The sequence below is a fragment of the Passer montanus genome, unplaced genomic scaffold (assembly GCF_014805655.1).
Source record: "Passer montanus isolate IOZ18808 unplaced genomic scaffold, ASM1480565v1 scaffold131, whole genome shotgun sequence".
Classification (NCBI taxonomy): Eukaryota; Metazoa; Chordata; class Aves; order Passeriformes; family Passeridae; genus Passer; species Passer montanus.
The window spans coordinates 25,558-49,989 of record NW_024359944.1 but is presented as its reverse complement, the minus strand read 5'-3'; the positions used below and the strand labels follow the sequence as shown (position 1 = coordinate 49,989).

Genomic DNA, 24,432 nt, shown 5'->3' with positions numbered 1-24,432 from the left:
TCCCTGGACTGTGGTTTTTTTTCTTTTTCTTGGACCTGTTCAAACCTGCTCTGGACTGAACACCAGAAGAGCACTGGCAGCTCACACCTGTGGCCCACCAGGCTGGGCCTGGGCTGCGGCATTTCCAGAGCCAGAGGGACTGATCAGAGACTGAGTGAGCCGAGCTGCAACCCAGGGAGGGGACTGTTCTGAGTTTGTCATCTCTTTTGGAGCAGCAAGAGGTTTTATTGTTGAAGAGTGTTTAGGTTTTATTGTTTAATAAGCAAGTTTTTTTCCACTTTTCTCCAAGGAGGTATCTTATTTTTCCCGATCTGGTTGGGGTGAGGGACCAATTGACTCTGCTTTTCTAGAGGAGCCCCTTTGGGGGTTGTTTCCCAAATTTCCCCTGAACCAGGACAACCTTTTTCTTGTGCCTCCACCCCTCTTCCTCCCTTTGTGGGAGGTTCTTTCCCCTATTTCTGATGTCACTCTTTTTTGTCTCTTTCCCCCTGTTTTTTTGTGCTCTTGCACACTTTTTAATATTCCTTTCCCCCATTTTTGGGTCCTTCATCCATTTTTGGTGAAAATCCCAAAAATCCCATCCATTTGAGGTTTTATTCTCATTTGGGAGGGGTCCTTTCCACCTTTTTTCCTCCCCTTTTTTCTCCTTTTTTGATCTCTTTCCACTTGTTTCAGTTATTTTCCTCTGTTGACTCCTTTCCTCATTTACGGGTCTCTTTTCCCATCTTCTGGGGTTATTTCCCCCACCCCCCTGTGCTCTTTCTCCTTTTTTTGGTCTCTTTTCCTGAATTTTGGGGTCCTTTCCCCAGTTTTGGCTCTTCCCCCTCTTTTTGGTCTCCTTGTCCATCTTTTCAGGACTCTTTTCTCCCATTTTGGGGAACTCTTTTTCCCCTTTTCAGTCTCTTTTCCATATTTTGGGCCTTCTTTCCCCTCTTTGGGGGACTCTTTCCCTCTTTTTTAGGCTAATTTTCTGCCCTTTTTTGGCACTGTTCCCCCTAGTGCCACCCCCAAGTCACCCCAATCCTCCGTTCCCCAGTGTCCCCCACCTGGGTGATTGTGGATGTGACAGCCTGGTCAGAGAGAGAGAAAGCTAGATAAGTTTTCCCAGAATTGGCCAGGGAAGCTTTAGGGAGCTGGGGATAAACAATGATAGCCAAATATTAAAACAGTCTGCAGGTGGTGTTTTTCTAATAATTTATTTTTCTGTTTTTTCTCATAAGATTGTTTACAAATGTTTGTCTTGTTAACTATCCAATCGGGTGAAATGTATTGATTAAATGACCAATCAGGTCCACCTGTAGCAAACTAAGCTATAAAAGAAGTGAGGATGAAATAAACAAGCCTTTTTGCCACTTTGCCTTCTGATCCGACTACGTGTCATGTCTGACTCAATGGTGAGAGGTGATGTCAGGCGCCTGCCAGGCCTCGGCCAGTGCCTGCACGTCCCTCGTCACCGTCCCATCGGGCCCTCGCAGGTCATTGCCGGTGGCACCGTCATAGTCGCCGCAGAGGCCACAGAGCGTCGCCCGCATTTCCCTGGGCACCTCCACTGTCAGCCCTGTGGCCCCCAGTTCCACCAGAAATCCCGGGGTTCGGCTGATCCGGAGGGTTGCGTGCATCTCCGTGATGTTCAGTGGTCCCGGGAACTCCGCGGGCAGGGGGGTGGGGACCCCATTGAACTGGAAAACACCAAATTAAGGGAAAAAAGGAGATTTGGGGTGATACAGGGGTGAAGGGTAGTTGGAGGAATCTGGGTGGAAAAGAGAGAGTTTGTGGAAAAACGATGGGATGCATCAAGGCATGGTGCGGGTAGGATGAGGGACAATGCATGTAGGTGCTTCTCTGACATGAAATTGGGAGAATAAAGAGCAATTTTGGTCAAAATTATGGGGTGTGTCAATTTATGGATGTCTCTTAGTGACCATGACCCGCACAGGTGCTTCACTGGCAGGAAACTGGGAGCAGAATAGAGCAATTTGGGAAAAAATTAAGGTAAGAACATCCTGTGGTGCTGGTGGGATGGAAAAACCCACGTGGACTCTTACCAGGTCTGAAATCAGGGAAGAAATATTGATTTTTTTTATTAAAATGAAGGTCAGAAGGATGTTTAGGGCGACAACACACAGTGGTGACAACATCTTTGGGTGCCAGACAGGTTGGTGACAACTTACCCAGACCTTGTTGTTTCTCCGCACAGTGATGAGGCCGTGGGGGGTGAAGAGGTGAAGTGCCACCACTGCCGGCTGGTCCTCAACGTCCCTGATGTCCCCCAGCAGCCGGAACCACACGGGGTCCCGGGGGTCACACACACTGGCCACCACATAGATGCCGGCAGCTAGGGTGGCCCCGGTGATGCCATCAAAGGTGACAAAGCGGGTGGCAGGGGACAGGGTGCAGCGTCCCAGGTGTGTGATGCAGGTGTGGGTGCCATTATGGAGGCCGCAGGTGTGGCCAAAGGGACAAGTGAAGGGGCTGCACTGGAGGCCCCCAGGCCCCAGGCAGGTGCAGGACTGGGAGCAGTCAGAGGTCAGGATAGTCTCAGTGATCTGTTTTCCATGGATAAAATGTGGAAAGTGGGGAAAAGTGGCCTAAAATGGCCAAAACATGGGGATGATGATGCTGCAAGGTCTCATGGGAGGGACGAAGGGGGCCCATGGTTCCCATATCCCCTATGTGTCTCTATATCCCAACGGGTGCCCATGAGGACCACCAGCATGTCCCCACCATGTGGCCATGTCCCCACGCATCCCCATGTCCCCCATGGGGAGCACATTGCGGGGACTGGGACCTGCTGGGGGACACTGGGAACACTGGTGAAGACACAGGGAGACACTGGGACATGCTGGGAGACACTGAGAAGGACACTAAGTTCCCCCACTAAGAAACTGGGATGCATTGGGAGGCACTGTGGGGGGGAACAGGGACAAATTGGGAGGGATTGGGAACTCTGTGAGAAAATAAGGGAGGAGTCGAATACCCTGGGAGGGATCGTGGACAATACAGGGAATACCGGAGGAGACTGGAGGGGAGGAGAGACCCTGAGCTCTCTCACCATGAGGAGAGACCCTGGGGTAAAGGGGGATCCACTGGGGGATGTGTTTGGGGAAAGTGGGACACATGGGGAGAAATGGTGACATGGGGGTGTACTGGGAGGGGCTGTGGACACTGTGGAAGGCACACTGAAGGCACCCAGGATCACCATGGAGCGCCTGGAAGAGCTAGAGCTGGAACTGGGCTGTACCGGAAGGCACTGGGGCCACACGCACCTGGAAGTAACGCCCCTGGTGCAGGCAGCCGCAGGTCTCCGGCGGGACGCAGCGGGACCCGTCGAACAGCAGCCCCTCGGAGCACTGACACCCCTCAAAGCAGCGCTCGCTGCAGGGGGGCGGAGCCGACACACCTGCGCAGGTATGCTCACAGGTGCGGGCACACAGCTGGTAGTGGCTCTTGGAGGGGCAGGTGAGAGCTGGGAAAGGGAAGGAAGAAACAAAGGGGATCAATGGGGGGCAGTGGGGCTACTGGGAGGTCATCTCGGGTCAATATGTGTCTCCTGGGGTCAACGCCATCCCATCTTTGGGGTGGGTTCTCCCATGGGGCTCCCATTTGGGGACGGGGGGGCCCAGTGGTTGCACAGGGTTCCACTGGGTTGCACAGGCTTCCCGTTTTGGGGGTGTGATTTGGGCATTCCCCAGATGGGGCTTAGCAATGCAGACATGTACCCCTTTTGCCATGCAGGCATGAGACCCTGCTCCATTCCACTCCCCCAGACTTCCAAATTCCCACCCCCACCAAAATTTCCACTCCCTGCAGAATTCCTGTCCCCACAAAAATCCTGACCCCTGAATTCCCATCCTCTCAAAACTCCACCACCTCAAATTCACAATTCCAAACTTCCTGTCACTTCAAATTCCCGACACCCCCCCCCGCCCCCCAAAATTCCCAAGCCCCCCATGTACTCACGGCAACCCGTGGCCTCCCGCCATTCCCGGAGCGTGCCTCCAGCTGCCTGGCACGCGGCTGCGTAGCCCTGAAAGCCCGGGCAGGGGTCTCCACCCGCCCCGCACACCTGGCGCTCGCAGGTCACCAGGTACGGGCGGGGCGGCACTGTCCCGTGACACCCCGCAAAGGGTCCCTCCGGGTCCGCAAGCACCGCGCAGCGCCTCGCCTGGGCCGGGGAGCAGCTGGGAGCGGGCGCCAGGTGAGTGCAGTTTGTGGGGGAGCTGCCCAGAGTCTCCCCGTCGGGGTCGTCGTCGTTGGGGTCCCCGTTGAAGTTGCCACAGAGGCCTCGGGGGCGGCGGGACGGGGGGGGCAGTGTCAGCACCATATAGGCGTTGCCATCGTAGAGGATTTTGGGACCCCCCTTGACCTGGAGCAGCCGGTGGGACCCCACCTGCGCCACCCCCACCGCGCCCCCACGCAGCCACAGCGGCAGCAAGTGTCGCTCGCCATCCACCTGTAGGAGACAGGGGTGAGGATCCCGAAAGGGAAGTCAGACCACTAAAGGTGGGGCAAAACAGAGTTTGCATCCCCAAAAACACGGTTTGTGTCCCCAAAACTAGGGTCTGGACTTCCCTCTGCGCACCTCAAACCCATGGTTTACATCCCAAAAGGGGATGGTGATTACACTCTAAAAAGGGAGTTTTCAACCCCAAAATCGTGGTTTCTGCCTCAGTCACACAGTCACACACCAGAAAGGATCCGTACACCCCAGAGTGCACACCAAAAGTGGTGTGTGTACCCCAAACAGGGTTTGTACCTGCAAAACCAGGCTTTCATCCCCAAAAGCACTGCCCCCAAAACATGTCTTGCACATGCAAAACAGGGCGTGCACCCCAAAGTCAGAGCTGTCACCCTAAACAAGGCCTTTCCTCACTGCTGGACCTCCCAAAACCCCATTTCCATCCCCTTTTTTGCCCCCCAAGTATCTTTTTGCCCCCAAAACTAAGGCTTGCACCCCCAAGCCCCCAGGGCCTCCACTCACCATCACCTCCCACTGCTGTCCTCTGTCCATCACCACGGTCACCCCGTGCGCTGTCACCATCACCCGCTGCACCTCTGTGCCCTCCTGCTCCAAGGCCACCATGATGGGCTCCAGCTCTTCTTCAGGCTCCCCCCTCTCCAACTCCAGCAGCAGGAGGGTGCAGGACCCCCCAAAATTCCCCAGGTGCCCATCGAAGGTGCTGTAAGCCCCTGCCCCCAAAACCTGGCACTGTCTGCAGGTGCAGGGGTGGCACCCTAGTACCCCATCCTGCACTCTGCATTCCTCATCACTGGAGCAGCCTGGAGTAGGGTGACACTCCAGCCCCCCATTTTCAGAGCAGATGCAGCGCTCAGTGCAGGGGGGCTCAAGGTAAAACTGCACTCCCCGGGGATAGTAGCGGCCCTGCAAAACACAGCCACACTGGGAGAGGGGCACACAGTTATCCCCGCTCCGGAAAAATCCGGGATCACAGAAACAACCTTCAAAGCATGTGGAGGCATCAGAGCAGTCCTGAGGTCCAGCTTCGCCTTGGCAGGTGGCGGGGCAGGGAGGGCCACAGAGCTCATAGTGCTGGTTTGGAGGGCACACAGGGCCTGTCAGGAAGGGAGAAGGGTTGGGAACACCAAAACCCTCCCAAAAACTCCCTGCAAAGCCTCAAAACCCTCATGAACACCCCAAATTCCCCTGGATATCCCAAAACTCCATTGTCTGAATCCTAGAACCCCTCATCCAGGCCTCCCCTTGTGCAGACCCCAAATCCCCCATGGACACCCCAAAAGTCCCTGTGTAGACCCCAAAACCCCCACTAACACCCTAAAGCTCTACATGGAGACCCAAAAACTCCCGGGAACACTTCAAACATGCCATGGAAATCCCAAAAGCCCCACAGACAGCCCCTACTCCCCTTCTCCCTGCCAGACACCCCAAATACCTCCACAGACAGCCCAAAACTCTGCCTAACCCCTGTGTCCCTCTCTGCTCTCCAAAACCCCCCTGTACTCTCCCAAGCCCCCCAGGTCCTCCCATACTGCAGAAGACAGCTGTTCTCCACGGCCGCACAGCAGCGCCCTGGCTCTGGCACGCAGCAACATAGGCAGCAATGGCCTGGCACACAATGTCTTGGTGTCCCTTGTACAGGCAGGCATCAAAGAGACAGTCATCCAAGTAAGGGCTGGGGTCAATGATGTCATGGCAGGTGGCAAAGGGCCCAGGTTTCTTCCCCAGCAGCCCACAGTGCTTGTCCCCACGGTAGTCATGTTTTTGGGTGTCACTGCACACCTGGCAGTCCTCCCCGCACCCAGCTGAGCACCCAGGGACATCGCCGACCTTCCAGCTGTCCCCCAAGTGGGTCTCATTGTCAGCATGCTGGCCATCACGGGTGACAAAGTCGTCATGTGGGTCACCATTGGCGTTGCCGCAGAGGCCGCAGACAGCGCTGGCGTAGGTGTTGGGGATGATGACGCGGGCGTAGCTGTACCAGTCAAAGGTGACAGTGACACCCATCTCAGTGGTGATGAAGCCATGGACGCCACGGAGAGACACCTGGAGCTGGTGGTTGTGGGTGAAGGGAAGGTCCAACAGGACACCATTAACCTGGAAAGAGAGTCGCGGGTGGCATGAGGTCACCCAATAAAGTTGAAACCCACCAAGGTGTCATAGAATGACCTTGAAGACCACCTACATGCCACATGATGACCTTGAAACCCTCCTGAAGACCATACAATGACCTTGAAACCTAACCCAATGCCATAGAATGACCCTGAAACCCACACAGATGCCACACAACAGCTTTTTACCCCACCAAGACACCATGCAATGACTTTGAAGCCCACCAAGGTGATTTTGTAGCCCAACCAGATGCCACCCCAATGACTTTGAAACCCATCTGAACACCATACAAGGACCTTGAAACTCCACCCAGGTGTCATGTGATGACCTTGAAGTACTCATGAAGACCATATCATGACCTTGAGTCCTCCCCAGATGCCATGCAATGACTCTGAACTTCCCCCATCAACTCCTTCATCCCTACCTTGACCTTCTGGGGATGTTCCTGGCTGAGGCTGAGGGTCATGTTGTACACCTCCATGGTGACCACCTTGGTGAAGGAGACCAGGCGGCTGCCACGGTGATTGTTCTCCACAGTGACAGCAAAGGGGATGAGGGTGGGGTCAGTGGAGCAGAGCCCAGCTAACAGGTAGACACAGGTACCCATGAAGTCATAGCGGCTCCCGTCAAAGGTGGTATAGTGGGGGTCACCAGTGGCCTTGCAAATGGAGCGTCTGTTGGCCACACACTGCCGTATGCCCTTCACCAACGTGCATACCTCACCCGGCTTACACCTGGCGTCCTTGCACACCACCATTCCCAGCTCCATGTCACACCTGCACCTGGAGTGACAGGTGTCATCGCCCCAAAACTCCTCACCAGGACGGTAGTAGCGGCCGTCACGGGTGCAGCCACAGTGGGACACCGGCACGCACTGTCCGCCACTGAGCACGTAGCCAGTGTTACAGGCACAGGTCTCCACACAGGGCTGGTCACAAGTGGCTGGACTGTCCCAGTCGGAGCAGGTGGCTGGACAGGCATTCCCACAGGACTCATAGTGGCTGTTTTCAGGGCAAGGTAAGGCTGCAGGGGGAGGAAACTGGGATGAGGGAGGGATTAAGGGAGTGGACAGCATTCAGCAGAGCAGGTGGGGATTGGGAAAAGGTCTTGAACATGGGGAAGTGTCTGGAAAACAAGAAGGGCCTAGATTGCAACGAGGAAGGTCTGGGAAATGTGGGAAGAGACTGGGACAAGTGGGATGAGGTCTGAGCCATGTGGCAAGGGTCTGGACCTTGTGGGATGGGGTCTGGAATGCACAAGATGAGGTCTGGGACACAATGATAAAGGCCTGGAACATGTGGGAAAGATCTGGAAAATGTAGGATGGATTCTTGGAAAGATGGGGTGGGTTCTGGGACACAAGAAGCAGCTGGAGCACCAGGAGTACTTCCAAGGATCACCTGAGGGATTTGAGGGCTTCAACCTAGGATGGATCCCACACCACTCCCCTCCTCCCCCACTCTGGTTCCTTCCCTTCTCAAAGAAAACCCCAGCCCTTACGACAGCCTGATGGCGTCCTCCAGGCATGGACCATGGCCCCATGCTTCTGACATGTCGCTGCGTAGGTCTCCAGCACCTGGCAGAGGATTGACCTCGCCCCATCGCTGAGACACAGGTCAGACAGGCAGTTGCGGTAGAAGTCATGAGGCTTCACTATGTCGTGACATGCTCTGAAGGGCCCCTGGAAGGATTTTTTGATGATCCCACAATAGTGGTTCCCGCCATAAAGCTCCTTCTTCTTCTCATCACACACTGGGCATGCTCCATCACAATAATCCCAACAAATTGGGTCATCCACCTCAGAGTCAGCACTTTTCCAGTTTTTGGCCCATGTGACAATTGCAGTGATGTTATCACCAGCCTCGGGGATGTCATCAAGGGGCTTGAGGTTGAAATTCCCACAGAGGCCACGGACGTGGCGGAAGTAGCTGCTGGGGAGGTCAATCAGGAGGTGCCAGTTCCAGTCATAGGAGACCCGGAAACCAAAATCTGTCTCCAGAGCAACACGGAGCCCACTGGGACGGACCCGCACCTTCCCATCTGCCAGGAGCACCGGAAGCAGCGTCACCTCCCCGTTCACCTGCCAATGGCCCAACATTCCCAGTTATCTCAATGTTTTATTCTCAATGTACACCAATATTTTATTCCAAATGTATCCTAATATTCTATTCCTCACATATCCCAATTCTTTATTCCCACCATATTCCAACATTAAATCCCATCACATCCCAACACTTTACATCTTACATATCCAAACATTTTACTCCTTTATATTTTATTACTGACATGCCCCAACATTCCATTCCCACTATAACCCAATATTTTATTCAAAAATCCAAACATTCCATAGTATTTTATTCCTGCTGCATCCCAATATTTTATTCCTGAAATATCCTAATATTTTATTCCCTACACATACCAACAATTTATTGCAGTTTATCTCAATATCTTATTCCTGGCATATCCTGTTTTTTTGCTGACATATCCCGGGTTTTTGCTGACATATCCCAATATTTTATTCCAAACAAATCCCAACATCTTATTCCAACATTCTGTTCCTGACATATCCAAATACTCTATTCCCCATATTTTGTTCCTACCATTTCTCAGCTTTTTATTCCTGACATATCCCAACATTTCAACAATCAGCCTCCCAATCTGACTGATTTATCCCAAAATAACACTGGCACTGCTGGATGAAAAAGGTGGTAGGGAAGAGCTGGATGAAGCAAAAAGCTGGGAAAAAGCCCAAATTCCCACATTTCCACCCAACTCACCCGGACTCTTCCATCTTCATTCCGGCGGAAGGAGATGCGTTGTCCATAGACATCAACATTGACCAAGGAGACATAGGACACAGACTGGATCCCACCACGGATGTCGTTCTTGGCCTGGACCCTGAAGGGCACCAGCCCAGGGTCATTCCCATGGGATTCGGCCATGGTGTAGGTGCAGGTTCCTTGGAAGTCAAAGTCAAGGCCATCGAAGGTGCGGAAGTGTGGGTCACCCCATGCCCAACATGTGGAGACCAGGACTGGGACACAGCGGGACTGGGCACCGCGGGGCCGGCAGCGCTCCTTAGGGCGGCAGTGCAGGGACTTGCAGGGGTCTGGGAGGGGAGGGAGAGGAGGATGAGCCATGGGCTGGGTGAAATAGGAGATGAACACCGGGGGAAGCCATGGGTCGGGCAAAAGGATGGGGAAAAAAGTCGAGGGAAGTCACATAAGGGAAAAAACTGCAAGATGGGGAAGACCATGGAATATGAAAAATCACAGGATGGAAGAAACTATGGGAGCAACCATGGAATGAACCATGTGAGAAATCATGGGAAAAACAATGAGAAAAAGCATAGGAAAGACCATGGAAGAAGCCATGGGATGGAAGAAAACATGGGAGGAACCATAGGAAAAATCATGGGATGGGGAAGAAAAACATACAAAAAGCCTTGGGAGAAACCATGGGAAGAACTGTCCCATCCCTGACCTTTAGTGACAGAGACAGGATTCTGTTTCCTCCACCCCCCCTTCCCGTTATTCCCCAATCAACCCCTCAATCACTCCCAGATCCACTTTGCGTCTAAAACCCTCTTTTCCCTCATTTTTCTCACTTTTTTTGATGCATCCCAAGACCCCTTCCCGGATTTCACAGGATTCATCCTCAGTGCAAGCGTGGTCGTGGCAAGTAAGGCCCTGGCCAGGGACACAGGTGCAACGGCGCTCGCAGTGATCCAGGAAAACCATCTCATGGGGCTGGGGGGAGGGAGAAGGGAGAAAGGGAAATCCATGAAAATAGGAGATAAAAACTAAAAATGCAGAGAAAAGGACATAAGTGCAGAAGAATAGAGAAAATAGTGAACAAATTGCCAGGCAAAGGGATGTACACGCATACCTTCCCTATAAATAAGGAAAAAAGGGGAAATGCAGGAAAAAAAGACATAAATGTATAAAAATAGGGGGAAAATGCTGGGGAAAAGCATAAATATATGAAAAATGGGAAAAATGCAGAAAAATAAATGCGTATGCATAATATTGAGAGAAAAATACAGGCAAGAAAAAAGATGGAACTGCCTAAAAATAGGGGAAAAGAAAGAAAATGCAGGGGAAATATGGCATAAAAATAGGAGGATGGAAAGGGGAAAAATTCTGGGAAAATGAGAAACAAAAATAGGGAAAAATGCAAGGAATAAAGGTGTACATGCATAAGACCTCGGTAAAATGGGGGGGGGAATTAATTTTTAAAATGTAAATACATTAAGCCAGGAAAAAAAGAAAAAAGCAAACACCATGAAAAGAGAGGTGAATGCAGAGAAATATGAGAGAAAGGAAAACAAATGCAGAAAAAATACAGGTAAGAACATAAGGAAGAAGGAAAAGAAGGAAAAAGGAAGCAAATGTATAGGGAAGTAACGAAGGGGAAAAAGACACAAATGCCTCAAAACAGGAAAAAGGCCAGGAAAACTACCTTATAGTATTCCCCGTCCCTAAAGCATCCACAGTAATCCTTGGGAATGCATCTGTGTCCATCAAAGACAGAACCCTGGTGGCACTGGCAGCCCTCAGTGCAGGTTTGCGGACAGGTGGTGGTATTTTCGGTGCAGATGTTGGCACATGTATTGGTGCAAAGGGAGTAGGTGCTGTTGGCTGGGCAGGTTGGGGCTGGAATTTTCATGGAATAATATATTAAGTTGGGCTGTAAGGGACCTCAAAGCTCATCCCATCACCATCATCCCCATGTCCTGTGTGTCACCACTGTCATCCAGACCCAAACAGGGAACATTCCCCACCTGTGCCCCCCCAGACTCCAATATCACCTGGAGATTTTCCCAACTCCAAACAGGGGACATTTGCCCTTGCGCCCTCCCAAACTCACGGCAGAAGGATGGTGTCCTCCAAGCCCCCACGGTGACTCCGGCACCTTGGCATACAGTGACATAGCTCTGGATACTCTGACACAGGACATGTGTGTCCCCTCCCGTCATACAGAGGTCATGGACGCAGGATTGGGAATATGGGATGGGGTCAATGATGCGATGGCAGGAGCCAAAGGGACCTTCAGGGGCTGTGAGGAGGCCACAGTAGTTGGGTTTTTGGAGGACTACCACTTTCTCCTCTGTGCAGGTGGGACACACATCCTTGGGACAGGTGTCATCGCAAGGTGTATCTGTTGTTTTCCATGCGGATCCAAAGGCTGTTGCATGTGGAGCCAGTTGGCCACTGGAAAGCTGGAAATCATCATTGCGTTGGCCATTGTAGTTGCCACAGAGGCCACACAAGCGCCCCATGTAGGTCTGTGGGACTGTGACCATCACGTGCTGGATGAGGTCATAGTGGACAACGAGGCCAAAGTCAGTGTGGAGCAGGACACCTGTCCCATGTGGGTAGACCTGGACCTGTCCCTCGCTCAGGATGGTGGGGAGGTGGTGGGAGATGGAATCCACCTGGGATAGAGAAGGAAGAGTCTTCTAGTGAGGAGGTAGGACCAAAAATTTGGGGAAAACACCTTCCAAACAATATTCTGACAGATTTGTGGATCCCACTTGGAAGAAAAAGTTCGGATGAGAATGGATTAGTCTTGGAGATGGGGTGAGGACTCCCCTCACCAAGGAAACAGAGTTTTGGGGTTGGTTGAGGTAGAATGAAAAATTTAGGGAAAACAACTTCCAACCAAGGTCTTAATGAATTTACAGATCTTGCTTAGAAAGGAGAGTTGGACTGGGATTGGAGATGGGCTAAGGTGTCCCTTCTATCATAGAAACCCAGTTTGGGGGGATCCCATGAGATTTGGAACATAAAGTGCCTTACCATGACATCTGCCCTTTTTCCTTGTTTCAAGGTCAAGGTGACCCCATAGACTTCCACAGACAATGCTTGGATCCTGGCGACCTTCCCCTTCTGCCGCGCCTCCTTCTGGATTGTGACAATAAATGATGTCACATTGTCACCTGTGCAGGTCTGGGTGAGGACATAGGAGCAAGTACCAGTGATGTTGAAGGCCATCCCATCAAAGGTAACATAGGTGTGGTCACCTGTGGCTACACAGGTGCTGGACACCTGCAAGGGACACTGGAAGACATCACTGATGACCTTCCCTTGGCCACCGTCTGGACAGGAAGTATTTTGGCACTTCACAGTGCCACCAGAGAGGCACTGGCACATCTCCTGCTTTGTGGGGTAGAATGTCTCCCCCTCTTTGTAGTAGACTCCATGGTGGCTGCAGCCACAGTGGGATATGGGGACACACTCATCGCCACTGAGCATGAAGCCATCTTGACATGTGCAGCCCTCGCGGCACTGCCCTTGACATGTGGCAGAGTCAGCACCGCAGGTGTTCTGGCAGGTGTGGGAGCAGAGCTCATAGGAGCTGTTGGAAGGACAGGTAATATCTGTCGGGAAACAATGGGATTAATGAGGAATCAGGAAATTCCAAGACAAATTCTGAAGTTTCCTGGAATTCAGGCACAAACTTCACCAAATACAGAGTTTTTTAGCCCATGGCAACTCAATTTTCATCCCTATGCACATGACAAGGGGCATCATCAAATGACTATCCAATGATTATCTGATGATGATACAATGATCATCCATAAGGAATATCCCAGTCCATTGCAAGAGGAATTCTTTCACTAAACCACCTGATTTCTCACATTTTCATGGAGAAAAATGTAACATTCACTCAAAGAATGGGATCACTCCACGCTGAGACCTCAACTGATCTCCAGGCTAGATCCCTTTAACCCAATTCCACTATTTTTGGTACATTTTTTGTTGGTTCTCCCTCTAAATTATCCACTTTTTTGCCAACACCAGGAAATTGGAGATTTTGAGGGGGTAAATTATTCCAGATGAGACAACTTCTTCCTTAGGAAGGGTTTATTTTGAGTGGATTATGGGATCGACCAAGACTTTGGGTGAAATTCCCACTGGATTTCCATGCACCTCTGGGTTGTTCATACACGGATTTGGAGCAGATATAAGGATCCTTTGGATAATGTTGAAGGAAAAACCCTCCCATTTTCCCAACTTACAGCAGAAATTATCTGTCCTCCACCTCCCGATGGACACACCAGCAGCCTGGCATGCAGCGGCGTAGAGGGCAATGATTGGACATATCCCTTCTTCCTGATCAGGGAACAGGCAGGAGTCATGAATGCAGCTCTGGAAGTACTGGTGGCCATCAACATGACCATGACAGGCTCTAAAGGGTCCATCCACTTCCAAAATAATTTCGCACCCCATCCCAGAGACTTCCTGCTGTAGCCGAGAAGGTGTGAGAGTGCTGGAACAATCCACTGTTGACCTCTCACCACATCCTGGGACATCCGTGACCTTCCAGCTGCTCCCGAAGGCATCTGGATCGGACGCCACATGGTTGTTCCTCATCATCATGTCATCGCTTGCAGCGCCATTGTAGTTCCCACAGAGCCCACACAGGGCATTGGTGAAGCCACTGGGCACCGTGGTGGTGACATGGCTGTACCAGTCATAGGTGACAAGGAGGCCAAAATTGGTCACTACCACCGCGTCCTGCCCATGACGATAGACAACAATCTTTTTTTCATTGTAGTGATATGGGAGATTGACTAGCTGCTCATCAATCTGGTGAGAAAACGATAAAAACTGATCAAATTTGCAGACTGATAGTAAACTATTTTCAACAGCCAGAGTAAGCAAAAACCATCAATTTAATTAAATTTTTAATTGAATTAATTTTGGATTTAAGAGAATGAGAAGGACCAAGTCCCAAGAGGAGGTTGATCAACCACTCATTGATCTGGAACAGCCAAATGATGTTGATTTAATTACATTTCAGATGTTAATGGATGAGGTGGAGAATGTGGTGAAAAGATAAGAGATCGTTTCCTAAACTCACCATGATTTTTCCAGGATGTCCCCTGCTGATGCTGATGGTTTTGTTGTAGACTTTGATTGTCACCATGGCGATGGACGACATGAGGTTTTCACTTCGGTGGCCATTCTGCACCAACACCTGGAATCCCACCAAATTTTGGGTGTCCTCACACAACCCGACCAACAGGTAGACACATGTTCCTTGGAAGATGAACCTCTTGCCATCAAAGGTCTCATAGTGGGTGGCTCCAACAGCAGTGCAGACCCCAAAACTTTTGGGATGACAATCAAGGATCCCTGCCTCCACCCGGCATTCCTCCTCAGTGCCACAACCAGAATCCCGGCACACTGCCTGCCGCTGCTCCGCATCACACACACAGCGTTGGGTGCAAGTGAGGTCACCCCAAAATTCCTCGCCAAGGCCATAGAAGAGACCCCGAAAGACACAGCCACATTCAGAGGGGGGGATGCAGGCGTTGGCATCAAGGACAAGGCCCTCGTGGCACACACAGTTGCCCATGCAGGTGGTGACAGCAGCACAGCTGGATGACACAGCGGGGATGTTGCAGCTAGGGAGGCAGGCGACGCCACAGGTGCTGTAAGTGCTATTGGGTGGGCAAGTGAGAGCTGGACGGGGAGAGAGACAGCAGTCAGGGTGGAACATGGTGGGACAGACTTCTTTGACTACCTACACAGATACACTGGAGTCTCCATGGATTTTATGGAGTCTCCATGGACTTTCTAGGCCTTCTACCTGGACTTTCTGGAGTCTCTGAGGACTTCCTGCTCAGACTTTCTAGAGACTCCATGGACTTTGTGGACGTTTTACGTGGACTTTCTGGAATATCCTTGAACTTCCAGCAATGTCCTGCTTGGATCTGCTGCCATAACCTTTTACAACTCATGATCCCATGGATCTTTACTCCCACATTAATTAGGCTCCGCCCACCCCAAGGAATATTTTCACCCAACCATCCTCTACTCACGACATCCCACTGTTGTCCTCCAACCGGAAACATTGATCCCCTCCTCCTGGCAGTCATCAGCATAGATCTCGAAGGCATGACACAGTGCGTCGTGATGCCCCTCATTGGCACACAGGTCATAGATACAGTTCTTTACGTAGATATTGGGACTGATAGTGTCATGACATGACTGGAATGGCCCAGAATGCTGGGACAACTTCCCACACCAGGTCTCTGCCTTGTATGTCACCACCTGGTCCCATCTGCACCGCCCACAGTCACCGTCGCAGGTGTCCTGGCAGTGGCCACTCTCACTGGTCACCTTCCAGCTCCGCCCAAACTCCACAATATCCCACACTTGTTTTCCATCAGGAGAGAGAGCATCATCTTGGGGATCCCCATTGCTGTTCCCACACATTCCACAGACTTTTCCAGAAAGAGCAGACGGAAGTTTGATCACTACATGATCACCCCAGTTGTAGAGGACCTTCAGCTTGAAATTTGATTGGATCAACATGGATTTACCCTTCTGGTGGATGCGGAGCTTCCCATGGGAGAGGGAGATGGGGAGGTGTGAGCGGTGGTTGTTCACCTGGAGGACAACAACAACCATCAAAACAACCAAAATCCATCAAAATTTGGCATGGAGTTCAAGAAGACTAGAAGTGTTTTCATGCAAGGGTTACCTGCACACCAGCAAATCCGGGAATTGTTTAGGAAAAGACCCTCAAGATCATTGTTAAATATGTAATTTCAGCAAAATTTTAAAAATGTGGGAAATTATGATGGTTTTTTCTTACCCTCACCATCCCATGCTCTGACTGGACAGCAGTGACAGTGATGTTGTCGACATGGATGGTGATAGAGCCAATAGAGGAAACTTTGGAGTTCTCCTTTTCCTTCTTTTTGACCTCAACAGAGAAGGCAGGAAGGGTGGGATCGGGATCGCAGATGGTGGTCAAGGTGTAGGCACATGTTCCCATGAAATCAAAGGTTTTTCCATCAAAACTGTGGTAGTGTGGCCCACCAGCAAGCCAACAGGTGGAGAAAGTCTCCTGGATGCACTCTGGTTGTCCATCCACCATCTCACACCTCTCCTCACATACCAAATCCTCACAGGAGAGCGGTGTGGGGACTGAAAGAAAGGGGAAAACCCATGAATGGTCAACTGCACAACACTCAGCCATTGGGGTGACACAACAATGGACTGACTGTACTCACTGGCGGCACAGAGCCCTGGGAAGCCATATCCAGTGTGACTCTGGAACCCAAACAACAGGAGCCCAATGGGCACCTGTGAGTTCTCAGCACTCTGCATCATTGCACTCACGGTGATGCTGGCCCAGGAGAAATCTGTGCCAGCAATGGCCTGCCACACCATGGTGTTGTCTGGCCGATGGTTGAGGGTGGTGGTGGCAGTGGCAGTGGTGGGTGCAATGAGGATGGCATGATTATACTGGCTGGACACACTGCTGAAGCGGAATGCAGTGCAATGGGAGGTGACAGGTGGGACAACAAGGAGGAAGGGATCTTGCCAAGATGACCCGCTGAAGAAAAACACCACCTGCACTGCCACTACCGCACTGATGTACAGGTGGGAGTTATGGTTCACCACAAATGCCTGCACCTCCCCTGCCGCCATGGCCACAGTGGCATTCCCGCTCCCGGTGTTGTAGGTGATGGTGTTGTCTTCATCCGTCACCACATAAACAAAGTCAACATCTGTCTGCAGTGGGTTGGGTGGCACAACGTAGCTCCTCCCCCATGCTGTCACTGGGAGAAGCTGCTCCACCACAAAGTCAAAGCCAGCAGATACCTTGACACAGGTGTGGCCACTGAGGACAGCCACAGGGGTGTCAGCCACCACAACTGTGCCAGTGAAGTCCTGGCTGCTCTGGAGCTGCAGACTGTGGTAGGGCTGCAGGAATAGGCGGAGCACGGCACCAGGGACGTAGGTCGCCCCAGCATAGCGGAAAGTGGCAGTGGTGGTGATGCTGATAGCCGTGGTGGTGGCACCAGTGGCCACCACAAACTCAGTCAGGCCGTAAGTGTAGTTTCCAACAGGTGTCACTACATAGTATCTGGTGCCCAGGGACTCCATAGGTAGGAGGGCAGTGGCACCCACAGTGTAACCCTTGGTGCTGACAGACACCACGGAGATATCAGCGCTGGCCTGAACCACCAAGGTTTTATGGGAAGTGCGGCTTCCAGTGAGTTCCAGGTTAGCAGGGAGGGGCAAGGGCACAGTGACATCTGGCCTCAGGGTGATGTTCTGGGTGACGGAGCTGCCACGGAGCGTCACCGACACCTGGGTGTCAGCAGGGCCATAGGAGGTGAGCAGCAGCTGCAGGTACGCGCTGGGAGACTCATCATCGTTCTGTGGGAACACAGCCAGGAACTCCCGGCCCCGGTAGCTGGCACTGGAGAGTGCTGGGAAAACAAGGGAAGAAGGGGGCTTTGGTTAATTTTTATATTAAGGGGTTATATAAAGGGGGCTTTTATATTTTTATATCAATTCTCTATGTGTTTATATATCAATTTTCCTATTTTACAGTAGGAATTGTACTGAAATTACATTAAAGATATGACTGCAGTATTCAATTTATAGAGTCCATTTCTATAAATAATCATAATGGAAATTCTATTTACAGTTAGTTATGTTAATAAACAACATTTCTAGTCTATTAACAAATTATTAAAATAGATCAATGTGTTAATAATATGAAATAATGTTGTATTATTAACTAATATTAATTACATAAAATACTATTCCTTAATACATCTATATTACTGGATATTTATATTATAATACCCTGTGTTCATGATATATTACTAGTATGTAATATACTTTATGTATATTGCTACTTTATGTATATTATTACTTTATGTAATATACTTTAGTATATTAATACTTATTAGCACACTGATAAAATATTAACAATATAGGACTTATATATCAGTGAAAACATGTCAATTACTTTTTAGCCTGTTATTGTATTATTATACTTATTATCCATTATAGATATATATTTAATATATATATATCAATTATATATATATATTACATATATATAACTTATACAGTTTTCTATGTTATTATTATACAGATCTATTAATTATAACACTGTGATATACAATACTTATATTTAAATATATAGTAGTATTTTTTCTATTATTTTGTACTTAATTTTGATAGAAATATTAGCGAATATTTAATCCAAATTCATAAACATTAAAAATAATTGAAGTAATATAATAATAAACACTGTGGCTATTGAATTTATTTCTCTATTAATCATAGTAGAAAATAGATTTACATGCTATTTTTATAATTATATACAACAGTAGATGATTTATATTTTCTCTATAAAATTACACAGATTTTAATTAATTTTATTTCTTGTTTTCATAGAAACAGTTTGGGGAAAAAATTGTAAAAATCAAGCGAAAATAAGCAGTAAGGAGCAAAATTACAAGGTAGAGAATATATTAGAGACCAGAATAGAATTAATATACCATTATATTATACTATATTGCCATATAATATATCATTATATGTAATTAATATAACCATTATGATAGCAGATATTACATTGTAACACTAAATATAATAATATATAATTATGCTATTAGGTATAATATCCATAAATTACATACAGTTATAATACAATATAACACAATATATTGTTGTATATGAATGAATATATATATTGTAAATGAATGTCATTCATATGTTATGCAAATCGAGGTCATATTATATAGTAAAATAATATTTAATTGTATTATATAATTATATTTTATTTAATTTATATTATATACCAGTATATTATTATATTCATAATTAATATATATTCTATTGTTTATAATTATCTCTTAATAACTAGATATAAATATATATAATAGCAATATATAGTCTGCTATATTAATAAATGCAGTAATATTCTAATAGAAAATATATCATGTTTTCATAGTTCACATCTTTTGTACATCCATATAAACTTTTAAATAATTTTATACTGAATTTTCACAGAAATTTTTACTAAAAAATGCAAATCAAGAATAATGATAACAACATAATTACGGCAGAATAGATAATACGTTGTATTTTTTACATAATTACAGTGATTATATTATACATTTATATAGAACAGTTGTAGTGTATGTATATTATTATATATCCACAACATATAAAAATGTAATAAGTAATATTAAGCAATTATTGTCCTATTAATCAATATGATGCTATTCAATTATATGATTTGTTATTAGTCAATTAAAATTTTATGTATTTTGTATAACATAAAATGTATATGTAAAAAATATAAAATACATATAAATATATAAAAGAAGACTAAACAAAAGATACTTTAAAAGGATCAAAAATATTTTCAGGGATTTTTTAATGCTACAAAACAACAAAACACCCATTTTTTGCCCCAAAACACATAAAAATTGAGTATCTTCTCCTAATTAAAAGGGAAGGAAAAAAAATCTTGAGATTGTCAGGGAAAAAAAACCAGGAAAATGAGATTAAAATTGATTAAAACTCGATGTATATATAAAAGCCCATCATTAAAGATTTTTTTCTAATTCAAAAAATAAGGAATTGCAAATGTTGGATTAAAAAATAATTCTGGTGATTTTTCTTTGAAAAAATTTTGAGTGTTCTGGGAGAAAAATAGGGGATAATGATGTTTAACTGAGAATAAAAAATAGGATGGAAGGGGGCATTCTGAAATAATACATGAAAAAGTTGGTTTTTTAAAACAGGGGGATTTTGAAGAAACGTCAAGAAGGAAATGAGCAATTGGAATTTTAATAATTAGAACAGAGTGAAAGAGCTTTTTTTCTTTAAAAATACCTGAAACTTAAAACAGAATTCAAGAGGGCTTTTCTTCCTCAATGAATAATTTTTTAAAATAAAATTAAACAAACAAAATAAAAAAGAATAAACAAGAAAATATCAAGGGAATAAAAACTTTCTTTTTTTAAAAACCCTACCTAAAAATTGGGTTGATAAAAGGTTTTAATGAAAATTGGAAAAAAGCCAGGAAATTAAGGGATAAAAGGGTTTTTTTCCCTTGAGAACCAACATCTTTTATTTAAAAAGAGCAAATGAAAGGACTTTTCTTCATTAAAAAACCCCTTTTTAAAAATAGATTTTTTTTTATTTTTTTTTCGCCTGGAAGAAAATACAGTTCCAGCATATAAATCTTGAGGTTTTTGTCCTGGAAAAAACACTAAAACTGATCATTAGAATTTTAGCTAAAAAAAACCCCCAAAACCACACCTCCCCCCAAAATAAAAAAAAACACCCAAAAAACCAAAACAAAACCAGAAAGTAAACACAAATAACCAGGACAAAGTGCACTTTATTTTTCTGTAGAAAGTGAGGAAAAAGGGGATTTTTTCCATGAAAATTATTGAGGCATTCATGAAAAAAAAGAAGAGGATTCTAAAGGCTTTTGGATTTAAAAAATATTTCAAAATGGGCTTTTTATTTAAAAATAATAAATCTGCAGCTGAGAGATTGTAGGAGAAAATGCAGAATCAGGGAAGAGATGCATTTTTGGGCAAAAACAAGCCCAAGGACTCAGGATTTCATTTTTTGTGCTAAAAAGCCTGGAAATAAGTACAAAGCCCAGGAAATTTGGGGATTTTGCATGGAAAACAGGGGTTTTACATACCACAGAAGGGAAGGAGGAGCCACCAGATCCCAACTGGTGCCATCCCTGTGAAAAACATTGAAAATTACTAAAAACTGTTATTTCATGGAAAAAAATCCATGTGAGCCTTGGGGTGTCTCCAGAAGCCACAAATAACGCCCAAATTACCCAAAGATGTCTTTTAATACCCCAAAATGCTTTTTTTCATTCCACAGAAACCTCTTGGGGCATATTTTGGCCCCCACTGCCCCCACAATCACTCCAAACATTCAAAACTCTAGAAATTTTGTCCAAAATTCCCCAAGTTTGGATCAAAATGGTTTTTCTTCCCAAATTCTCCCATTTTAGGTCAAAATATATATATCCCCCAATCCCCCCTCTTTTGGTCAAAATGGCATTAAACAGGGAATAAACATCCCTCCCCCCCATACTCCCCCCCACCTTGAGGCCACATCAGAATCTCCATCTTTATCAGATTCACTCCAAAAGCAGATTAATTTTAACTAAAATCACCTAGATTCATGTCAAAATGGGGTTAAAATGCTAACACAGCCCTTCCACCAACCCCTGCCCTTGATGCCATCTCAATACCCCATTTCCACCAAATCAACACTAAAACTTCATGGAAAAGATGAATTTTCCCCCAAATCCCCCTGTTTCAGTCAAAATGGGTATTTTTTTTGCCCAACATCCCTCAAATTTGGATGAAAATTGGGCTCAACATGCAGAAAAACCCTTCATTCACCTTGTCCCACACAAACCCTCCCAAATGCTCAATTTGGCCTCAAAAAGGGGAAAAAAAAACCATGAAATTTTGGGCATGATGAGGACAAAAATATCTGAAATTTGGGAGAACAGTGCACAAAAAGGGCAAACCTCTGAGATTTGGGGGGAAATGGGAAAAAATGGGGAAAAAAGTCCTAATTTTGAAAGAAAAAGGGTTAAAATTATGAAGCTTACGGGGGAAAAGTCATACAATTGAGGAAGGGAAAGGGTGAAAAATCTGAAATTTGATCAGAAAAAAAATCCATCCTCAATTTCTGCCATCGCCAAACAATAAGGAAAAGAAGGAATAAACAGGAATGAAGCCTCCCCACTCTTCCCCACTCACCGCTCTCTTGGCTCTTGAATTCCTGGCCCCCTTAAGACACAGAGTGTTTGTCCCAAAGTCACTCTTTTTATACCCAAATAAAAAATACCAAGCCACAGCCAAACCATACAGATTTGAGCAGATTCAGCAGAATTTCAGGTTGGGGGCAGGAGGAGAAAGGCAGGGGGGCATGACCCACGGTTCCAGAGAATTTGGGAACTGGCAGCTGGATTGTGTCATGCATGGGAAACGATAGGAGTGGAACCCACAGGAAATCTTGATGGATGTGGGTGACAGGGATGTCATGACAGGTGTGGGATCCACAGCAATCACCCCAAATTCCCTGAACTCCCGGAACTGCTGTCCTCATGGTGCTCTCTCACCCCATGACACTGGGGAAAGGACAAACCAAATCCAGATGTTTTTTACCCAAAATTAATGACCCAAGTCCCAGCGGGGAATTCCAGGGAATGGGAAATTCTGGCCCAAATGACTGAAAAAGCTGAAGAAAACCAGCTGGAGCCAGGAGAGATGATGGCAAACAGGGAATTAAAGGGCTTTTGCCTTAAAATGAAGACATAAAAATGGGGAAACTCTGAACCTTAGATCCTTACCTGCGAGATCCTTAAAACTGTCCAGAGACAGAGACCCCACCCCCAAAGCCATCCAGGGACCCCCAAAACCACTTGGAGATGCCCCAAAACTACCCGGGGAATCCCCTCAGCCCTCTGAACTTCCCAAACCACAAGGTCCCTCTGGGAAGATGGGGGTCCCTGGAAAGGTTTTGGGGCTCCTGATAAATGAGCCGGAGAGCAGAAATTTTCAGTTGTCCTGAAAGTGCTGGATGGAGCTTGAAGACAACTGGCAAAAAAGCTGAAAGGATGTAAAGGTATGCACGGAGGATCACAAGCACAGCTGGAGCCACTGGACAAATAGGTAATGAGGAATATAATGGGGTTTTTGTCAAGTTACGTGACAAGAAGTAACAGTGGAAAACGTTCACAAGGAAAACGTTCAAGGAAAGGTCACATGTAATATGGAAGCATTCCGTGAGTATGACCACCAGAGACCTGTGTGTGGTCCCTCCAGGACCATACCCTGTGGTAAAGTTTCACCACACACATCAGATTAAAGGAGAAATCCTTCAGTGTGTCCCGCGCAGATAAAGGACACCTGCTTTCTAATGCTCCAAATTGTGTTAGAAAGTTTATTTGCCAGCCAGTTGTGGTATCATTCCCTTGGATGGGCTCATGGATCTAAGCAGAGCTGAGAGAGTCTTGTTGGGATTTGGGGATCCCGGAGAGGGTTTGGAGCTTCTAGGGGAGATTTGGGGGAGTACATGGGAGAGATTGGGAGTCTCCGTCAGCAAGATCCCAGCTCTCTGCCTCTTTAACCACCCCAAGTGCCTCCCAAACCACATCGGGACCCCCTCGACCCTCCTGGACCGCCAAATCCTTCCAGGACGCCCAGAACCACCCCTTCACCCCAAACCTTTCCCTGGGGATCCCAAACAACCTGAGGCCCTCAAAACCACCCCAGTGACCCCCAGAACTCCCTGGGCATCTCTCAGTGCCCCCAGACCCGCAAACCCCTCCAGGGACCCCCATTTATTCTCCAGGGCCTCCCTCAGTGCCTCCACAGGCCCCAAACCCCTCCGTGAATCCTCAAAGCGCTCCCACGGACCCCCGCAACTGCCTCCCGCATTGCCGCTCCCCCGCCTCCCATTGGCCGCACCGCCCGCCCGTCTCTGCCCCGAACCAATCAGCGCTCGCGCTCGGAGCGCTGGGGCGAAACCAAACGAGAGCGCGGGCGATGGTGCGGGTGAGGCCTAAGGGGTCCGGAAGGGACCGAGGGGGCAATTTGGGGGGCTTGGGAGGGCCCCGCCTCACTTCCCGCATACCTCCCGCAGAGGCTCAGCCTGGAGCAGTGAACGGAGCGTCCGGTGCAAAGGAGCTGGGAGAGCAGCCCGTCCTCAAGTGCCCTTCGGGATCCCCAAGTGCCTCCTGGAGGCCCCAGTCTGCTCCCCCGTCCCCTCAGTGTTGTCCAGGACTCCAAGTGCTCCCCAGACCCCCAAATGCTGCCCCAGACTCCTAAGTGCCTGCCAATTCCCTCCCTTGCCCCAGTGTTCCCCAGGAGCGCCTCGAGGACGCCCAACTACCCCACCCGATCCCCGCTGATGCCCCGGACCCGCCATTCTGCCCATAAGTGCGTCCCGCAGCCCCTCAAATTCCTCACTGACCCCGCGGGGTCAGTGCAGGGTCAGCATTTCGTGGGTC

The 24,432-nt window shown here is 47.8% G+C and overlaps 1 protein-coding gene across 3 annotated transcripts; it reads right to left on the bottom strand.

The window, feature by feature from the left end:
* Positions 1-885: 885 nt before the first annotated feature.
* LOC120497577 (IgGFc-binding protein-like) lies at positions 886-24,432 on the bottom strand. Of its 3 annotated transcripts, none has more exons than XM_039699270.1 (20): positions 24,396-24,432; positions 21,088-21,132; positions 16,622-17,830; positions 16,201-16,535; positions 15,422-15,992; positions 14,458-15,062; positions 13,613-14,183; positions 12,390-12,970; positions 11,458-12,025; positions 11,050-11,243; positions 10,196-10,337; positions 9,366-9,697; positions 8,089-8,668; positions 7,014-7,612; positions 6,010-6,574; positions 4,982-5,574; positions 3,961-4,453; positions 3,267-3,466; positions 2,172-2,546; positions 886-1,679 (listed from the first exon to the last, which is right to left on the bottom strand). In XM_039699270.1, the coding sequence occupies exons 2-20, from the start codon at positions 21,128-21,130 to the stop codon at positions 1,389-1,391; spliced, it is 8,847 nt and encodes a 2,948-aa protein (XP_039555204.1). In that variant the 5' UTR covers positions 21,131-21,132; positions 24,396-24,432; the 3' UTR covers positions 886-1,388. The 3 variants fall into 3 exon arrangements, with proteins under 3 accessions (XP_039555204.1, XP_039555203.1, XP_039555205.1); XM_039699269.1 differs by lacking the exon at positions 24,396-24,432 and adding an exon at positions 24,057-24,187; XM_039699271.1 differs by lacking the exon at positions 24,396-24,432 and adding an exon at positions 22,178-22,762.